The following is a 22,230-nucleotide window of genomic DNA, read 5'->3' on the forward strand; positions in this document are numbered from 1 at the left end:
TTGGTTAAGGGCTTGTAAGTAAGCATTTCACTGTAAGGTCTACACCTGTTGTATTCGGCATGTGGCAAATAAAATGTGATTTTATTTTATTTTATTTTATTCACCAGGGCACGCAACAGAACATGCTTTAAAGCATTTTGCAATGTAAATCTAAAATTAGTGTTTCCTATTGGACATGTTCAGGTAGTCACTCCCTGTTTGATGCCTAATGAACACGACCCTGGTGTCGGTTATAACCTTTACTCCTGTCTGAATTGTACCTTGGAGTGATCACACTTTGTTTATCTTTAACGTAGAGGATTTAATGGTGTATCTTTAGATCATATAACAGAATATTCCTCATCCTTTGTTGATACTTTAATTGGGATGAATGAGACCAAACTTGACATCTATATACAGGTAATCTCTAGTTCATCAGATTCTTCTCTGACTTGGATAAATATGCTGTGAATTCCTATATATTGCATTTCCATATCACACACACATAGATACTGTACATCAGATATAACCTTCACCACTGGCACTGAGACATGTTTGTGTAGATCCGTCTGGCCTCACCCTTGCCTGAGCATACCGGGAATTCTTTCACTGAATTTTTTCCATATCAGTTACATACAGTACTGTAGGCAGATTCTATATCACAACGAGCGCTAAAGACAGACATCACATCTAACTGGAACAATAAATAAGTAATTTATTGTAGCATCAACGCCTGAAAAATGACCATGGAATAGAACATGGAATAGGCTTAAGTATCAAATCAATCAAGCATGGATGAGTGTTGTTTGTCGTGTACCATGTTGAATAGACCATGGATGACCCCCATCTATGGCAACCAGATGTGAGCACTTTTCTTCTTGTCTTCTGATTGAACACAACCATCTCTATCTATCACAAACTCTGTTTGGAAGATGGGTCAGACCCATACCCAGTGGCAGCAGCCAGACAGGAGGCCAGGGAAGTAGCCTACTGACGTGGCATACTGCAGAGCACTCCGTTCTGGCACCACAAAAATTTACTATGACTGTGATATGTGGTTGTCTCACCTAGCTATCTTAAGATGAATGCACTAACTGTAAGTCGCTCTAGATAAGAGCATCTGCTAAATTACTAAAATATAAAGGTAAAAATGGGTGGAGAGTAGCCTAACCACTACCTCCCTGTCCCATTCCCATGCTTCTGAATCCTACACCTCCTTCCGTAGCACCACCCGAACACTTGAGAATATCTTCCCCAGGACTTCGAACAGGGGGTCACAGAAGGTGTGGATGGCCAGGGAGTAGATACGGCTCAGACACTGGGACTCGATCAGACAGCTTTTAATGCAAGGCACCACGACCCAGATGTGGCAAAAGGAGAGGCAAGCGAATAGGAAGCCCCACAGCAGAGCCACTGGGATCCCCAAAATGGCCGATAGGATGCGGTAGCACCAGTACTTAGACACAGTGAAGGTGGTGTAACTGGCCTTCCACACCCCGTCCAGACTGTGAGTCCCGTCAGGCTCAGCGATCACATCCTCAAAGTCCACCTGCAGGGGGAGACAGAGAGGCCATTGCACTGTAATTGATAAAAGGGTCCCGCTTCTGACACCAATGAGACAGGACACCATTATGTTAGCTTCAGGAACATCTTTACTAAGATAAAACCTAATATCTTACGCAGAGCATTATGGGTATTGTAGCGCATCATGCTACAGCCATGGACCTTCTTTTAGCTCAATTAAAAATATGTCTATCATGAGTAAATACAGAATAGGGCAATTGGATACATTATTACAACATATAGACGTTCTCATTCTAACAACCCGTCTGTTTTAACGTCACAGATCTAATTAAAGGAACAGTATTTGTAAGCTGCAGTCCATCTGACACCACTACCGGTAACTATGAATACACTTGCTGTATATAATAATAATAATATGCCATTTAGCAGACGCTTTTATCCAAAGTGACTTACAGTCATATACAGAGGGCCATAAAAGCCATAAAAGCCATAAAAGCCTAATGATTCATTAGCAAATCAAAGAATACCAGAGAAAACCATCAAAGACATTATGTAAAAACATTTATTAGAACAAATTCCATGATCGCAGTCTTGGAAGATAAATATTCCATTCCACTGCCATTCACACCGTTGCGTTTGCCTTCCCAGAAATAGATGGGGCACAATCGTAACCCAAAGGATACACTGCCAGATCAAGATGTCACACAGGCTACTCCATAACACAACATACAATAAATAATCCATTAATAGCTACATTATTAATTATAATGATTTTCATCCTTCTCTTCCCAACCTGACTAAGAACGCTTTGTACAATGAGACAACATACTCCAGAACCAGAAGCTCCTTCAGTGCCATTGACACAAAAAAGCCAAGGCATTTCTAAGTCCAGTATGGGGTGACAGTACTTCAGTAGGCCCACAGCTACAGTGGGGAAAAAAAGTATTTAGTCAGCCACCAATTGTGCAAGTTCTCCCACTTAAAACGATGAGAGAGGCCTGTAATTTTCATCATAGGTACACGTCAACTATGACAGACAAAATGAGGAAAAAAAATCCAGAAAATCACATTGTAGGATTTTTAATGAATTTATTTGCAAATTATGGTGGAAAATAAATATTTGGTCAAAAACAAAAGTTTCTCAATACTTTGTTATATACCCTTTGTTGGCAATGACACAGGTCAAACGTTTTCTGTAAGTCTTCACAAGGTTTTCACACACTGTTGCTGGTATTTTGGCCCATTCCTCCATGCAGATCTCCTCTAGAGCAGTGATGTTTTGGGGCTGTCGCTGGGCAACACGGACTTTCAACTCCCTCCAAAGATTTTCTATGGGGTTGAGATCTGGAGACTGGCTAGGCCACTCCAGGACCTTGAAATGCTTCTTACGAAGCCACTCCTTCGTTGCCCGGGCGGTGTGTTTGGGATCATTGTCATGCTGAAAGACCCAGCCACGTTTCATCTTCAATGCCCTTGCTGATGGAAGGAGGTTTTCACTCAAAATCTCACGATACATGGCCCCATTCATTCTTTCCTTTACACGGATCAGTCGTCCTGGTCCCTTTGCAGAAAAAACAGCCCCAAAGCATGATGTTTCCACCCCCATGCTTCACAGTAGGTATGGTGTTCTTTGGATGCAACTCAGCATTCTTTGTCCTCCAAACACAACGAGTTGAGTTTTTACCAAAAATTTATATTTTGGTTTCATCTGACCATATGATATTCTCCCAATCCTCTTCTGGATCATCCAAATGCACTCTAGCAAACTTCAGACGGGCCTGGACATGTACTGGCTTAAGCAGGGGGACACGTCTGGCACTGCATGATTTGAGTCCCTGGCGGCGTAGTGTGTTACTGATGGTAGGCTTTGTTACTTTGGTCCCAGCTCTCTGCAGGTCATTCAATAGGTCCCCCCGTGTGGTTCTGGGATTTTTGCTCACCGTTCTTGTGATCATTTTGACCCCACGGGGTGAGATCTTGCGTGGAGCCCCAGATCGAGGGAGATTATCAGTGGTCTTGTATATCTTCCATTTCCTAATAATTGCTCCCACAGTTGATTTCTTCAAACCAAGCTGCTTACCTATTGCAGATTCAGTCTTCCCAGCCTGGTGCAGGTCTACAATTGTGTTTCTGGTGTCCTTTGACAGCTCTTTGGTCTTGGCCATAGTGGAGTTTGGAGTGTGACTGTTTGAGGTTGTGGACAGGTGTCTTTTATACTGATAACAAGTTCAAACAGGTGCCATTAATACAGGTAACGAGTGGAGGACAGAGGAGCCTCTTAAAGAAGAAGTTACAGGTCTGTGAGAGCCAGAAATCTTGCTTGTTTGTAGGTGACCAAATACTTATTTTCCACCATAATTTGCAAATAAATTCATTAAAAATCCTAATAATGTGATTTTCTGGATTTTTTTTCTCAATTTGTCTGTCATAGTTGACGTGTAGCTATGATGAAAATTACAGGCCTCTCTCATCTTTTTAAGTGGGAGAACTTGCACAATTGGTGGTTGACTAAATACTTTTTTCCCCCACTGTATCTGGTGCGCGCACACACACACACACACACACACACACACACACACACACACACACACACACACACACACACACACACACACACACACACTTAAATGTAATATAGCCTACCTTCACCACATCCTCGTTGACTTGCTTGGGGTCTCTGTTGATCAGGTCAATCTCTTTATGATGTCCATCTGCCTGAAACTTCTGTTCATAACCATTGTTGATGTCAGCCATGGTTACGGTCATATGCTAATCAGAGAAGGGGGGCAGAGAGGTACAAGGCAGGGCCCGGGTCCTGGAAGAGTAGAGGGGTCCGAGAAGAGCGGTCTGAGCAGGGCTGGTAGTGATCCTGGAGCTGGGTAGTGGTAGCTGTAGTGGTCAAAGAGGCAGTGTGGGGAGTGGGACAGGGAGTGGCTGTACCCAAGCTTCTGGATTTCCCCTCACTGTGATGTCACTCCTGGAATGCCAGCAGCACCCAGCAGGCAGCTGCCACTACTAACAGCCCCTAGTTGTCCTGTCAAACTGTAACCACTGTAGCCATAGCATAGCATAAACACACAAACACACAACACATAGACTACAGTTACACACATACTTTGTTGACAACAACACATTCTCGTTAATTATCGCTTATAAACATCTTGTAAACACACCAACGAACGAACAAACACACACACCTTTGTTTTACTATCCTTGTGGGGACCAAACAATTGATTCCCATTCAAAATCCTATTTTCCATAACCCCTAACCCTAAACGTAACCCTTAACCTAATCCTAACCTTAACCTTAACCCCAAAACCTTAACCCTAATTCTAACCCTAACCCTAAACCTAACCTCTAAGTTTAAATATATTTTTTCCTTGTGGGGACTGGTGAAATGTTCCCACTTATCCTAATTTTCCTTATTTTACTATCCTTGTGAGGACTTCTGGTCCCCAGGAGAGTAAAACCAAACCATACACACACACACCGGTAAGGCCCATTCTCTATCCACACTCATGCCATACCTCACACTGGGACCCAAAGCATTTCTTAAATGAGAGAGCAGACCAATGTTGCATTTCACACATCCCTGATGGTTCACCACAGTAATTACTGTAGCCCAATATAGTGTGAAGATCACAGAACGGCTCATAATAATGGGCGGATTCAGAGCAAATGGAATGGCATCAAACAGCTTTGATGTATTTGATACCATTCCACTTATTCTGCTCCAACCATTACCACTTGCATGTTCTCCCCAATTATGGTGCCACCAACCTCCTGTGGTGAAGATATTGGAAACCTCTCACCAGTACACTAACAGGAAGTGTGTTATGCCATATTGCAATGCTTAGATATAGACAAGTGATGTCCGTACAGAGAATTGGATGACACTTTCCATGTGCCTTATGATACCCTACCAAGATATGTTCTGGTTATTCCCTCCATGCAGAGACTTGTCGTATATGTTTGAGCAGGTGGATCTGCTGCTGGGACAGAGAACTGTGCAAAGATCTGAGACTGACATGTAGGCCTATGCATTTTGAGTTTGTGATACATTTACTACCACACGTTAAGTTGAGAGCAGACAGTGGTGATTAACAGCATCAAAATGCTTTCTCTTCTAGCATTAACCCTATAAATCCTGAGAGGCACCTAAAATAATGCAACTTGGCAGGAGATGTAGCAGGCTGATGACGGTGGAATATACAATGAAGGTCTGCCTGTTTTTTCTATTCACTCAAACCTGTGTTTCTATAGCAACCACAAATGGAATGTACCACGAAGGTCTGCCTGTTTTTTCTTGTCACTCAAACCTGTGTTTCCATAGCGACCACAAAATACAGCAATACATATACAGTATATAGTAAGTAATCATCATTATATTAAATTCCTCACCTCCCAACTATTGGCTTAAGTCTAAAGAAAGGTCAGGATGAAAGTGAGGAATAGTGTTCTGGGATGTGGTTCAACTCTGGGATGTGGTTCAACTCTGGGATGTGGTTCAACTCTCAGTGGAGAGAAAGGAGAGCAGCACACTGGTGTGTGTGTGTGTGTGTGTGTGTGTGTGTGTGTGTATTACAATACTTTTCTGACTGTACTCGGTGAGGGAGATGGTCAGACAGATGGACAGATTGAGTAGCTAGCTGTAGTAGCTCCTGATATGATGAGAAATCACATGAATTCCCAGATTATCTGATTCACACCGAATACCTCATCCGATAACATGATTCCATTACTCCTGCCAACATCTCTCACAAACATGAACTCATCAACCCAATGCAAAATAAGTATTCCTTGATTTAGGAACAATAATCGAATCGGAAAAAATAAAAAATAATAATAATAAAAAATAAAAAATAAAAAATAATAATTATATATATATATATATAACAAATAATTAAAGAGCAACAATAAAATAACAGTAACGAGGCTATATACAGGGGGCACCGGTACAGAGTCAACGTGCGGGGGCACAGGTTAGTTGAGGTAATTGAGGTAATATGTACATGTAGGTAGAGGTAAAGTGACTACGCATAGATAATAAACAGAGAGTAGCAGCAGCGAGGTGGGTCAATGCAAATAGTCCGGGTAGCCATTTGATTAGCTGTTCAGGAGTCTTATGGCTTGGGGGTAGAAGCTGTTACGAAGCCTTTTGGACCTAGACTTGGGGCTCCGATACAGCTTGCCGTGCGGTAGCAGAAAGAACAGTCTATGACTAGGGAGTCTTTGGCAATTTTTAGGGCCTTCCTCTGACACAGCCTGGTATAGAGGTCCTGGATGGCAGGAAGCTTGGCCCCAGTGATGTACTGGGCCGTACGCACTACCCTCTGTAGTGCCTTGTGGTCGGAGGCCGAGCAGTTGCCATACCAGGCGGTGATGCAACCAGTCAGGATGCTCTCGATGGTGCAGCTGTAGAACTTCTTGAGGATCTGAGGACCCATGTCAAATCTTTTCAGTCTCCTGAGGGGGAATAGGCGTTGTCGTGCCCGCTTCACGACTGTCTTGGTGTGTTTGGAAAATGATAGTTTGTTGGTGATGTGGACACCAAGGAACTTGAAGCTCTCAACCTGCTCCACTACAGCTCCGTTGATGAGAATGGGGGCATGCTCGGCCCTCCTTTTCCTGTAGTCCACAATCATCTCCTTTGTCTTGATCATGTTGAGGGAGAGGTTGGTATCCTGGCACCACACTGCCAGGTCTCTGACCTCCTCCCTATAGGCTGTCTCATCGTTGGCGGTGAGCAGGCCTACCACTGTTGTGTCATCGGCAAACTTGGTGATCAGGTCACCATACAATCAGTGGGTGTGAAGGAATAAATTCAACATTTGGATAGTACCACCTTTCAATAACAAGAACCCCTTTTACCAATCTAGTTTAATCTTATTACTGTACTGAGTACAACATTGATATTGAAAAAAGTTGTGTCTCGTAGAAGAATAGGGGATGAATCTATAACATTTATTTTAGATATAATGCATTCCAATTTTCATCAGAATATACAGTACCAGTCAAAAGTTTTGACATACCTACTAATTCAAGGGTTTTTCTTTATTTCTACTATTTTCTACATTGTAGAATAATAGTGAAGACATCAAAACTATGAAATAACACATGGAATCATGTAGTAACCAAAAAAGTGTTAAACAAATCAAAATATATTTTATAATTGAGATTCTTCAAATAGCCACCCTTTGCCTTGATGACAGCTTTGCACACTCTTGGCATTCTCTCAACCAGCTTCACCTGGAATGCTTTTCCAACAGTCTTGAAGGAGTTCCCACATATGCTGAGCACGTGTTGGCTGCTTTTCCTTCACTCTGCCATCCGACTCATCCCAAACCATCTCAATTGGGTTGAGGTCGGGGGATTGTGGAGGCCAGGTCATCTGATGGGGCACTCCATCACTCTCCTTCTTGGTCAAATAGCCTTTACACAGCCTGGAGGTGTGTTGGGTCATTGTCCTGTTGAAAAACAAATGATAGTCCCACTAAGCCCAAACCAGATGGGATGGCGTATCGCTGCAGAATGCTGTGGTAGCCATGCTGGTTAATTCTCCATGATTTACGGTGGGAACTACACATGCGGAGATCATCCGTTCAACCACACCGGATCTCACAAAGACACGGCGGTTGGAACCAAAAATCTCCAATTTGGACTCCAGACCAAAGGACACATTTCCACCATTCTAATGTCCATTGCTCGAGTTTCTTGGCCCAAGCAGATCTCTTCTTATTATTGGTGTCCTTTAGTAGTGGTTTCTTTTTAGCAATTTGACCATGAAGGCCTGATTCAAACAGTTCCCTCTGAACAGTTGATGTTGAGATGTGTCTGTTACTTCAACTCTGTGAAGCATTTATTTGGGCTGCAATTTCTGAGGCTGTTAACTGTAATGAACTTATCCACTGCAGCAGAGGTGACACTGGGTCTTCTATTCCTGTGGCGGTCCTCATGAGAGCCAGTTTCATCATTGCGCTTGATGGTTTTTGTGACTGCACTTGAAGAAACTTTTAAAGTTCTTGACATTTTCCGTATTGACTGTCCTTCATGTCTTAAAGTAATGATGGACTGTCATTTCTCTTTGCTTATTTGAGCTGTTCTTGCCATAATATGGACTTGGTCTTTTACCAAATAGGGCTATCTTCTGTATACCCCCCTACCTTGTCATAACACAACTAATTGGCTCAAATGCATTAAGAAGGAAAGAAATTCCACCAATTAACATTTAACAGGGCACACCTGTTAATTGAAATGCATTCCAGGTGACCTCCTCATGAAGCTGGTTGAGAGAATGCCAAGAGTGTGCAAAGCAAAGTGTGGCTATTTGGAGAATCTCAAATATAAAATATATTTTGATTTGTTTAACACTTTTCTGGTTACTTCATGATTCCATATGTGTTATTTCATAGTTGTGATGTCTTCACTATTATTCTACAATGTAAAAAATAGTAAAAATTAAGAAAAACCCTTGAATGAGTAGGTGTGTCCAAACTTTTGACTGGTTGTGTATATGATAAAAGTACAGCTATAGTTAACTTTAAATGTTCTACTATACAACAAGAAATTGTGGAGGCACATTTTGAACTGTCTGGTCAGATTTTATTGAGATAACACTATATACCAGTGCTGTCTGAATAATATTGAATGTGCTCATCAAACATGGGAATCATCTGACATTATCACATGAGAAAAGGACACCTCAAAGCACAATTCAAGTGCATACCAGATACAAAATTACCCTAAATGAGTGTGTATTTTACACATTCCCCTTTTCAACTTCTTAGATAAGTAATCAATCACCTTGTTGGATATTGTTAAAAAATGTTTAAAAATCCTGTCTTGATCAATCACACTGATTTCAGTTCAGTTGTAAGATCCCATGAACCACCAAAAAGCCGGTAGTTGTGCCCCTGGTCTGATCCTAGAGCATCCTACAAACACTTTGTCCAGGCCTGATAGTCTCCCAAGAGGACATTCCATAGTAGGGTAACAATCCCATATTCCCAATCCTGATTTTGTGTGAAGGTCCAATATTCTGTCATTCTTGAGTCAGGCGAAGTCTGATTCCAACGTAGCACCTTGCTGCACTAGTGAGGAATGGGAGGACACCGATATCCAGTACGATGCTCCATAGGCTCTGCAGCCAGTATGTGATGATAAGGATATAACGCACGCATGGGCTAAAGAACCTTTCAGGGTTGGATAGAGAATACATGGAGTAAGAGAAGAGAAGAGTTTCAAGATGGTAACTTATGGTTCACCCACTGGGCACAGACGTCAATTCAACATCTATTCCACGTTGGTTCAATGTAATTTCATTGAAATGACGTGGAAACAACGTTGATTCAACCAGTGTGTGCCCAGTGGGCATGTACTGTATTCAGTGGTCAGTGAACTGATATTATAGACATACCATATGTGTTGGAAGCTGAGGATGGCGAAGATCAGTCCGGTGATGATGGACACAGGGACGGCCAGCAGGACGGTCACTATGCGGTAGAGCCAGACCCTGGTGACCTCGAACAGGGCGTTGCTCCAGATCCACACTCTGTCTCCGCTACGTACTGACACTGGCTCTGCTATCACATCCTCAAAGCTCACCTAGAGGCAGAGTCATAGTCTCGGGGTGATTGTTTACAGACAGTATGTTTTTGCCACTCAATGGAAAATATCGATAAACTGCAGTCAATGACATGACCACAAGAGGGCAGTACAAGTATAAGAAAAACATTTATTGTGACATGCCACATATTACTGTAGAAATATAAAACTCTTCAGATTTGTTTGATAGTTTAAATAATTAGGTTTGACTAATTGGGTTAAGACAGATAATATGCTTGACGCCACAACACTTTATATCAAGCTTGTGACAGTATTACCTGTTTCAGGTGACAATCCAGAAAGCACAAAGAACTCATTAATGAAGTCATTCAAATTGGTAAAAATGTATAAACACAACAAATGTCGTCTGGTTATCAGTTAGCTCCTGTGTCAATGCATTGATGCATTGATGTGAGGTTGTGTGAAATACCTTCAGACAGTCATTGACTCCTCGAGGGTCTCTCTCATTCAGCAGGGGCTTGGTGTCACTAACATCCACTAACGGGGACACAGCCTCCTCCTCATCCATCCTGTCCCCCAGTTCAGCCTTCCATAGCAGCTGAGGCTCCTCACAGTCCTTATACAGGTCTGCATCAAGGTCTTCATCATCAGAGTCTCCCAGGTCAATCTCTGTCTCTATTGGATCTGTCTTCCTCATCATGGTGCCTATTCAACGGAACAAATAACGTTTTTAGAATTGATTTCAATTAAACACAAAAACGATTCAAATATGGGTGTGCAGAGAGTAACAGGACCAGAAAGACTCACTCTGCCTACACACATACCTACACACTCACACCACACTGTCAAACTGTGACACTTTCAGCCAAGCAGGCTGTTCACACGGGCGTGGCCAGCAGCAGTTGGTTATATTTGGAACGTGAGACTGGCCTGGCTTGAATTTTCAAAGGGGCTTTGGTGTGTGGATTACTTCCCCATACCCAGGAAGAGAGGAGAGGGGAGAGGGGAGAGGGCAGAAGGGAAGACACTCCCTGCTGCAGGATATAAATACCTAGAGAGAGGACTATATACCGCCTGCTCCTATAATCATACAGTGATCTGCCCTGCCCATCTGATCCAATAGAGACAACTCAGATTGGGAACTCTGCAAGATACTTATTTTGACTTACAAAATGTATGACCAGAAGTAAAAAGACACTCTCCTCTTGATATGAAAAGGAGAAAGAAGAAACGTGGAATGTTTCCGACAGTGGGACTAAAGTGTGATATGAATGTCATAGTGATGTGGCAACAGGATCTCACAAACACACTTCGATATGGACACCTAAAATATATAGGTTACTCATTGTTGTGATATCATTGACTTGGTGATGATTAGCCTGCCCTGCACTCTGTGGCTTATTAAAAGTGGTAACTATACCTTGCCCAGGTCCCACAGGAAGGTAATACAAACCAGTCCAGGGTCGTATTCATTAGTGCACACTGTAGCACAACACTTTACAACGGAAAATGTTCAGATATTCCCTCCCTGTTTCAGCCCGTTTTCTCCCATTTTGTTCCTAATGAATAGCAACAAAACCAACGTGTATGCTACTATGGGGCAAAACTATGGGGCAAAAAGATTGTTGACAACATAACATTTCGTCTCCAATGTTTATTGAAAACATAAATACATTTGCACAATGAGCACTTGTTGTCTCTCAGATACATCATTAGAGTTGATAGTTAGCAAGCTTAGGAATTTTTGCCATATTATCATTGACATGAAATCAGTCAAAACAACTCAAAACAAGAACAAGATAAAACTAGCTGAAACGAGCCACCTACGATTCCCCACGTGGCCGCTTCTTGTCATTGTTGCTAGTTATCTGGCCATCCAGAATCAAATCTAATCTAATTTTATTGGTCACATATACAGTGGGGGAAAAAGTATTTAGTCAGCCAGCAATTGTGCAAGTTCTCCCACTTAAAAAGATGAGAGAGGCCTGTAATTTTCATCATAGGTACACGTCAACTATGACAGACAAAATGAGAAAAAAAAATCCAGAAAATCACATTGTAGGATTTTTTATGAATTTATTTGCAAATTATGGTGGAAAATAAGTATTTGGTCAATAACAAAAGTTTCTCAATACTTTGTTATATACCCTTTGTTGGCAATGACACAGGTCAAACGTTTTCTGTAAGTCTTCACAAGGTTTTCACACACTGTTGCTGGTATTTTGGCCAATTCCTCCATGCAGATCTCCTCTAGAGCTGTGATGTTTTGGGGCTGTCGCTGGGCAACACGGACTTTCAACTCCTCCAAAGATTTTCTATGGGGTTGAGATCTGGAGACTGGCTAGGCCACTCCAGGACCTTGAAATGCTTCTTACGAAGCCACTCCTTCGTTGCCCGGGCGGTGTGTTTGGGATCATTGTCATGCTGAAAGACCCAGCCACGTTTCATCTTCAATGCCCTTGCTGATGGAAGGAGGTTTTCACTCAAAATCTCACGATACATGGCCCCATTCATTCTTTCCTTTACACGGATCAGTCGTCCTGGTCCCTTTACAGAAAAACAGCCCCAAAGCATGATGTTTCCACCCCCATGCTTCACAGTAGGTATGGTGTTCTTTGGATGCAACTCAGCATTCTTTGTCCTCCAAACACGACGAGTTGAGTTTTTACCAAAAAGTTCTATTTTGGTTTCATCTGACCATATGACATTCTCCAAATCCTGGATCATCCAAATGCACTCTAGCAAACTTCAGACGGGCCTGGACATGTACTGGCTTAAGCATGGGGACACGTCTGACACTGCAGGATTTGAGTCCCTGGCGGCGTAGTGTGTTACTGATGGTAGGCTTTGTTACTTTGGTCCCAGCTCTCTGCAGGTCATTCACTAGGTCCCCCCGTGTGGTTCTGGGATTTTTGCTCACCGTTCTTGTGATCATTTTGACCCCACGGGGGTGAGATCTTGTGTGGAGCCCCAGATCGAGGGAGATTATCAGTGGTCTTGTATGTCTTCCATTTCCTAATAATTGCTCCCACAGTTGATTTCTTCAAACCAAGCTGCTTACCTATTGCAGATTCAGTCTTCCCAGCCTGGTGCAGGTCTACAATTTTGTTTCTGGTGTCCTTTGACAGCTCTTTGGTCTTGGCCATAGTGGAGTTTGGAGTGTGACTGTTTGAGGTTGTGGACAGGTGTCTTTTATACTGATAACAAGTTCAAACAGGTGCCATTAATACAGGTAACGAGTGGAGGACAGAGGAGCCTCTTAAAGAAGAGGTTACAGGTCTGTGAGAGCCAGAAATCTTGCTTGTTTGTAGGTGACCAAATACTTATTTTCCACCATAATTTGCAAATAAATTCATTAAAAATCCTACAATGTGATTTTCTGGATTTTTTTCTTCTCAATTTGTCTGTCATAGTTGACGTGTACCTATGATGAAAATTACAGGCCTCTCTCATCTTTTTAAGTGGGAGAACTTGCACAATTGGTGGCTGACTAAATACTTTTTTCCCCCACTGTACATATTTAGTAGATGTTATTGCGGATGTAGTGAAATGCTTGAATCACTTCAACACATGGACTTCTGCCCCATTGAAGCGTACGCATCGTTTTTGTGACGTCAGTTAATCCATCTATAGCACATATCAAAGGAGGTTGGTGGCACCTTTATTGCGGAGGATGAGCTTGTGGTAATGGCTGGAGCGGAATGAGTGGAATGGTATCAAATACTGTACATCTAACACATGGTTTCCATGTGTTTGATGCCATTCCATTTGCTCTGTTCCAGCCATTATTATGGGCTGTCCTCCCCTCAGCAGCCTCCTGTGCCACCCATACTTCGAAGAAGAAGAGGGTCAACTCCTGTACTCCCCTCCTGTACTCTCTGTTCACCCATGACTGCATGGCCAGGCACGACTCCAACACCATCATTAAGTTTGCCGACGACACAACAGTGGTAGGCCTGATCACCGACAACGATGAGACAGCCTATAGGGAGGAGGTCAGAGATCTGGCCGTGTGGTGCCAGGACAACAACCTCTCCCTCAACGTGACCAAGACAAAGGAGATGATTGTGGACTACAGGAAAAAAAAGAGGACTGAGCACGCCCCCATTCTCATCGACGGGGCTGTAGTGGAACAGGTTGAGAGCTTCAAGTTCATTGGTGTCCACATCACCAACGAACTATCATGGTCCAAACACACCAAGACAGTCGTGAAGAGGGCACGACAAAGCCTATTCCCCCTCAGGAGACTAAAAAGATTTGGCATGGGTCCTCAGATCCTCAAAAAATTCTACAGCTGCACCATCGAGAGCATCCTGACTGGTTGCATCACCGCCTGGTATGGCAACTGCTTGGCCTCTGACCGCAAGGCACTACAGAGGGTAGTGCGTACGGCCCAGTACATCACAGGGGCAAAGCTCCCTGCCATCCAGGACCTCTATACCAGGCGGTGTCAGAGGAAGGCCCTCAAAATTGTCAAAGACTAAAGTCACCCTAGTCATAGACTGTTCTCTCTGCTACCGCACGGCAAGCGGTACCGGAGTGCCAAGTCTAGGTCCAAAAGACTTCTCAACAGCTTCTACCCCCAAGCCATAAGACTCCTGAACAGCTAATCATGGCTACCCGGACTATTTGCACTGCCCCCCACCCCATACTTTTACGCTGCTGCTACTCTGTTAAGTATTTATGCATAGTCACTTTAACTCTACCCACATGTACATATTACCTCAACTACCTCAACTAGCCGGTGCCCCCCGCACATTGACTATGCAACGGTACCCCCTGTATATATAGCCTCCCTACTGTCACTTTATTCTATTGTATATATAGCCTCCCTACTGTCACTTTATTTTTACTTCTGCTCTTTTTTTTTTTTTTTTTTTTTCTCAACACTTTTTTGTTGTTGTTTTATTCTTACTTTTTTGTTTAAAATAAATGCACTGTTGGTTAAGGGCTGTAAGTAAGCATTTCACTGTAATGTCTGCACCTGTTGTATTCGGCGCATGTGACCAATAAAATTTGATTTGATTTGATTTGATTTGATTTGATTTGAACTAAACTGTGTAAAGGCTGCAAAAATGGAGGCAAGTGGAAAGGGGAGAAGGTAAGGAACTTGTCTGTCTGCCCTGCATTAAAGACCAAAATTGGCTAAAGAAAATTGTGATAAATAAAAAAGTATACCAGTTTCATTGAAGGACCAAAGAATTGACAGCTGCACCATACAGGTTGTAAAATAGTTGGGAGGAGATTTTCGATGTACAGATTCCATGGTACATGATTTATGAACTTGTACACAAAATGACGGCAGATACAAAACGTGGTTTTTCTATTTAAATTATTATATCAAATTCTTGCAACCAATAGAACGTTATATATATGGGGGATACAACCATCTCAGCTCTGCAGATTTTGCTGCAAAGAGACAGAATCAGTAGATTACTTGTTTTGGTACTGTCCATATGTAGCTTGTTTTTGGTCGCAGGTTCACAAATGGCTGAACATTTTCAACACTTACTTGGAGCTAACTCTGCAAATAGCACTGCTGGGTGATTTGAAAAGTCATCGTCAATCGATCAATAATATAGTAACACTCTTAGCAAAAATGTTTATCTTTAATTTACAAACTGTAGAAACTATGAGAATAGAAAGGTTCAGAACTTTTGTGAAACATCACAGCACAGTGGAAAAATATATGACAGCTAGAAATCAAAACAGGATGGTCTTCAGAGATAGATGGGAGGGGTTGGGGGTAGCTGAAGGGTGGGACTAACAACAAACAAAAGATCATTAATGTAAAATATACTGTGTCCGTAAAATTTATATAGTATGTATAAGCTGGAATTAGAAGCCTAAGTGTTGTTGTCCATTAGTTTACTCCAATTAGGGGAGGCATGGTAGGGTTAGGGGAAAATAATAAAGAGGGAAAATATATATATTTTTAAATATATTTAAAATAATATACACTACCGTTGAAAAGTTTGGGGTCACTTAGAAATGTCCTTGTTTTCGAAAGAAAAACAATTTTTAGTCCATTAAAATAAAATAAAATAGATCAGAAATACAGTGTAGACATTGTTAATGTTGTAAATGGCTATTGTAGCTGGAAACGGCTGATTTTTTATGGAATATCTACATAGACGTACAGAGGCCCATTATCAGCAACCATCAGTCCTGTGTTCCAATGGCACGTTGTGTTTGCTAATCCAAGTTTATCATTTTAAAAGGCTAATTGATCATTAGAAAACCCGTTTGCAATTATGTTAGCACAGCTGAAAACTGCACAGCTCATTAAAGAAGCAATAAAACTGTCCTTCTTGAGACTAGTTGAGTATCTGGAGCATCAGCAATTGTGGGTTCGACTACAGGCTCAAAATGGCCAGAAACAAAGTGTCACGCCCTGACATTGAGACATCTCTAGTTGGGTTGGTCAGGGTGGGAAATCTAATTTATATATTTCTATGTTAGCCGGGTGTGGTTCCCAATCAGAGGCAGCTGTCGGTCGTTGTCTCTGATTGGGGATCATACTTGTTGCCTACCTTAGTTGTGGGATCTTGTTTCTGTTTGGCTTGTTTGATGTTTAGCCTCTTGAACTTCACGTTCTGTTGGATTTTGTTATTTTGTCGGTGTTTATTAAAATAAATGACTATGTACGCATACCACGCTGCACCTTGGTCCGATCCTTTACACAACGAACGTGACACAAATAACTTTCTTCTGAAACTCGTCAGTCTATTCTTGTTCGGAGAAATGAAGGCTATTCCATGCGAGAAATTGCCAAGAAACTGAAGATCTCGTACAACGCTGTGTACTACTCCCTTCACAGAACAGCGCAAACTGGCTCTAACCAGAATAGAAAGAGGAGTGGGAGGCACCGTTGCACAACTGAGCAAGAGGACAAATACATTAGAGTGTCTAGTTTGAGAAACAGGCTCCTCACAGGTCCTCAACTGGCAGCTTCATTAAATAGTACCTGCAGCCCAATAGTGCCCCATGCTGGTCTCTCAGGGAACAGCATCCTCCCTTCTGATAGTGGCAGCTGCCCTCAGACACCACAGCTGATCTGAAACCTGATCGGCTCTCTGCCTGACTGTAACTACTCTACTTCTGCTGTAAATATTGACTTAGTAACCACTGGCTACAGCTTGTTACTGTAGTTATTACAGCTCCAGACCAGAAGTCCCATAGACATACTGTACATTGTGGAAGTGAGAGATTGTCTAGGTTTTATAGTAGACTGACAGTAATACCCATTGCTGTGAGTGAGGTAGTGTGTTATATGACCACCAGTACAGTATGAACATGCCCATGCTTGCCCAGCTGCCCATGGATGCCATACATATCTCTGGCTATTGAGGTGGTGAGGAAAGTTAAGGAGGTGATGATGTGTGGTCAATAGAAGACAAGAGAGGTCAAAACGTTTTCAGATTCCGAAGCCTCAGCATCATAGGTAGGCTATTGAAACCTGACTAACAAAAACTCAATTGGCTATAATTAGGTCTTAGGGGCCAGAGTTATTCCTGTTCAGGTTACATAGTCACAGAAAACTCCTTGCCCTAACCCTAACCCTAACCCTTACCCTAGCTTCATGTCCACATGCCAGTTCAACCCTAACCCTAACCCTATCTTTATGTCCACATGCCAGTTCAACCCTAACCCTTACCCTAGCTTTATATCCACATCCAGGTTCAACCCTAACCCTCAACCCGGTTTGGTTTAATTGTGTGACTTATTCTATTTCTGTACATTTGTGCAGCTATATATGGTGATGGGGCTGAGACTATAAAAATACTGTTTTAATTGAGAAGTAGGCATTGGTCTGAAGCCAAAAAAGAAAGGAAATTCACATGAGCAACACAATCCCTACTTCACCCATGCTCTACCAACGTTTTCCAGCAAACAGCTTTGACCTACTACAGTAGCTATGTTGGTCTATTGTAATTCAAACAATGCGTAGGCAGGTTGCTTAGGATTCAAACCTCCTCAAACAGCTTCATTCATACTCTTAGCGGAGGTGCTCCCACAATAATGTGATGTGTACTGCATTTAATTTTTTATTTTTTATATTTTTTTATTTCACCTTTATTTAAACAGGTAAGCCAGTTGAGAACAAGTTCTCATTTACAACTGCGACCTGGCCAAGATAAAGCAAAGCAGTGCGATAAAAACAACATACACTAAGACATTATCCCATTCCACTACCATTTCAAGCTTTTTTTATTATATGAAATCAAACTTTGCTTTTATACTTACAAGACCATCAGTCTTGATTGAGTAAGTTGTTTTGTCTTGTAGTAATGTGGTGCCTACCTGTATTGGTGTGTTGGACGCAGTCACTCATATAGATATAGAGGTCTATAGAGCATGTCTGCATTCCTGATTTCTGTCACCGTTAGCGCAGAACCACTTGTATTATCAATTGCAGTGCTGATCAATGACAGTTCATTACCTCTGAACATGTAGTCTAAAGTTATGTTCGTATTTGTATTTCTTTTCGCAATAAAGATGGTGACGCTACAATTATACAGTGCATTGGGAAAGTATTCAGACCCCTTGACTTTTTCCACATTTTCTTACGTTACAACCTTATTCTAATATGGATTAAATAGTTTTTTCCCTTGGCACACCTGTATTTGGGGAGCATCTCCCATTCTTCTCTGCAGATCCTCTCAGGCTCTGTCAGGTAGGATGGGGAGTGTCGCTGCACAACTATTTTCAGGTCTTTCCAGAGATGTTCGATCAGGGCTCTGGCTGGGCCACTCAAGGACATTCAGAGACTTGTCCCAAAGCCACTTCTGCGTTGTCTTGGCTGTGTGCTTAGGGTCATTGTCTGGACCTTCGCCCCAGTCTGAGTTCCTGAGCACTCTGGAGCAGGTTTTCATCAAGTATCTCTCTGTACTTTGCTCCGCTCATCTTTCCCTCGATCCTGACTAGTCTCCCAGTACCACAGCATGATGCTGCCAAAACCATGCTTCACCGTAGGGATGGTGCCAGGTTTCCTCCAGATGTGACGCTTGGCTTTCAGGCCAAAGAGTTCAATCTTGGTTTCATCAGACCAGAGAATCTTGTTTTTCAAGGTCTGAGAGTCCTTTAGGTGCCTTTTAGAAAACTCCAAGTAGGCTGTCATGTGCCTTTTACTGAGGAGTGGCTTCCGTCTGGCCACTCTACCATAAAGACCTGATTGGTGGAGTGATGCAGAGATTGTTGTCCTTCTGGAAGGTTCTCCCATCACCACAGAGGAACTCTGGAACTCTGTCAGAGTGACAATCGGGTTCATGGTCACCTCCCTGACCAAGGCCCTTCTCCCCCGATTGCTCAGTTTGGCCTGGCGGCCAGCTCTAGGAAGAGTCTTGGTGGTTCCAAACTTCTTCCATTTAAGAATGATGGAGACCACTATGTTCTTGAGGACCTTTAATGCTGCAGACATTTTTAGGTACCCTTCCCCAGATCTGTGCTTCGACAATCCTGTCTCGGAGCTCTATGGACAATTCCTTCGACCTCTGACATGCACTGTCAACTGTGGGACCTTATATAGACAGGTGTGTGCCTTTCCAAATCATGTCCAATCAATTGAATTTACCACAGGTGGACTCCAATCAAGTTGTAGAAACATCTCAAGGATGATCAATGGAAACAGGATGCACCTGAGCTCAATTTCGAGTCTCATAGCAAAGCGTCTGAATACTTATGTAAATAAGGTTTTTATGGTTTTTATATTTAATAAATGTGCAAACATTTCTAAAAACCTGTTTTCACTTTGTCATTATGGGGTATTGTGTGGAGATTGATGAGATTTTGTATTTATTTAATACATTTTAGAATAAGGCTGTAACGTAACAAAATGTGGAAAAAGTCAAGGGGTCTGAATACTTTCCGAATGACTGTGTGTTGGTAACCAGTTTATAATAGTCACCTCAGGGTTTGCGATATATGGCCAATATACCACGGCTAAGGGCGGTATCCAGGCACTCCGTTTCACGTCATGCATTAGGTAAGAACAGCCATTAGCCACACCCCCTTTGGCCTTATTGCTTGAATATAACGCAACAGTAAATAAAAAAACATGACATTCTACAGTATGAGTTTATGGATAGTAGCATTCACTGACTGCACACAAAATGTTAACATCAGATTGAAGTCCATTCACAGACTAATCCCATTGATTTTCCACATCTGATCAATACAATAGCCTAATCAGACACCAATTAACCATCACTAGTCACCATGGTGTCCAAGGCCACGGGTTCAAAGATGATGACAATAACAATCAGAAGCTGAGGAGCAAATATATACTGTGTTAAGTACTGTTCCTAGAAAATGTTGCATCTATGAGGCACTATACTGATTTAGAAAATGCATTGCTCCGTCAGTAGGAATGTGAATTTGAGATTGTTGTTTCACAACTGTAGAGAAACTGTACCAAAGGATTGTGGTTGGAATATATAATTGTGTCTGACCTGTGCTTCATGTGACGTCAAACTGTAATTCAAACTCCCTTTACCAAATAAATATCAGATCTCTTTTCCACAATTACTCAGTAATGACTGAGTAAGTTTAATCAGTGGAGAGGAGGGTAGGGTTTTTGTTCCATTAAAAGTTAAGATTGTACAAACAGTGTCTTTGAGTTAACATTTTGGACTGCTCCAGACTCTGGGTTACTATGGCAACTCGAGAGCTTTCTTTTGAGGAACGGGCTCATCTTTGACTGTGATCAAGTACTGTATGTCATCTTTTCTTCCCATCTCAAACATTAATATACCACCTGGTATATAGAGAGACTGGATTAACTACAGTTAATGAGAACATTGCCATGATGTGGGATTCCATGAAAGTTCAGCTATATAATGGTAGGATGACCTTGGAAATAAGAGTTGCACCCTGTCATCTTGTCATGTATGTTTAATTTAGGAACCCAAAATAAAATAAAATACTATTCATCTTATTGGTGTTGCCTTTAACAGGTTCGGTAGAGCTCAAAGTAATGTAACAATGCAATAATGACTTTATTACCTACCATCTTTCCTCCCAGCATGATGGCTTCCCATCTGGGCTTTAGAGGAAGTGGAGACCAGTGCTCATTTGTTGTCTTCTAATTACACTTATCATGACGTTGGACCGCCCATACGACCAATAAAAATACTTAAAAAATGACTAGATGTTTAACTGGGTGATGGTTAAAAGGGTAGTGGGTGTGTAATATAGTCCCCTATCAAGGTTATAAGGGGATACTAGAACTAGATAGAGATACAGTATGTATGTCTGTTTGTATTTATGTATGCATCTCTATCTCTATGATACTAGAGACATTCATTAGATTCAAGGACTCCAACCCAAGGAATTCTAGTATAGTCCACTATCAGGTTTATAAAGGAGGTACTACACTTAGAGATAGAAAAATACAGATAATATGCATCTATCACATTGATACTAGAAACACTCAATAAATTCAATGACTCCAAACCTTAATATTCTCCAACAGGCTTCCCTCCCTCTGTGCTGAGAGTCAGACCCTGCCAGACGCTGTCATCTATTATCTGGGTCCAAGCATCTGAGCACCTTTCATCTATACTTTACATCTCCCCACTTGTTTATCTCTGGACTGGAGTTAGATACATACCAGTTTAAATAAGCATTTCTATGGTTCCCTGTCATTGAGTTGTACATGTTTCAGCACCATGGACAGCTCCTAAACTCTCTATACCTTCAACAGGGTAATAGTGATGATCAGTGTGGCTGTACAATTGTAAGCAGTTCAGGTGTTATCCTACGGTTCACCATATCCATATTATCTTACCTCCTTGTTGATATTTTACTGTGAAAAAATAAGTATGAAATAACTTCTCGAACATCACAAGCACTGGATCATTCCCAAGGCACTGAATGTTTTAGCTTTGTAATTGATTTATGTAAAATATGTGGTAAGTGTATTTATGGGAAATGAAAAAAGATTATTAGAATTCTGTGTTGTGTAACATGATATCGGTCTCTACGTTTTAGTAATTTAGCATACGCACTTATCCAGAGTGACTTACAATTAGTGGATTCATCGTAAGATAGATAGCTAGGTGAGACAACAAACAACACATCACAATCGTATCAAGTACATTTTCCCTTAACAAAGTATTTATCAGCAAATTCAGTGCTAGTAGGAAATGACAAGTGGCTTT

General features: G+C 41.8%; 1 protein-coding gene across 5 annotated transcripts; it reads right to left on the bottom strand.

The window, feature by feature from the left end:
* Positions 1-344: 344 nt before the first annotated feature.
* On the bottom strand, positions 345-10,976 carry LOC121578167 (caveolin-3-like). Of its 5 annotated transcripts, none has more exons than XM_045224052.1 (4): positions 10,894-10,976; positions 10,539-10,774; positions 9,921-10,108; positions 1,441-1,528 (listed from the first exon to the last, which is right to left on the bottom strand). In XM_045224052.1, exons 2-4 carry the CDS (start codon positions 10,767-10,769, stop codon positions 1,510-1,512), a joined length of 438 nt encoding a protein of 145 aa, XP_045079987.1. In that variant the 5' UTR covers positions 10,770-10,774; positions 10,894-10,976; the 3' UTR covers positions 1,441-1,509. The 5 variants fall into 5 exon arrangements, with proteins under 5 accessions (XP_041748264.1, XP_045079987.1, XP_045079986.1 ...); XM_045224051.1 differs by lacking the exon at positions 1,441-1,528 and adding an exon at positions 4,267-4,554; XM_041892328.1 differs by lacking the exon at positions 1,441-1,528 and adding an exon at positions 8,984-9,696.
* Positions 10,977-22,230: the final 11,254 nt, after the last annotated feature.

The sequence above is a fragment of the Coregonus clupeaformis genome, chromosome 12 (assembly GCF_020615455.1).
Source record: "Coregonus clupeaformis isolate EN_2021a chromosome 12, ASM2061545v1, whole genome shotgun sequence".
Lineage (NCBI taxonomy): Eukaryota > Metazoa > Chordata > Actinopteri > Salmoniformes > Salmonidae > Coregonus > Coregonus clupeaformis.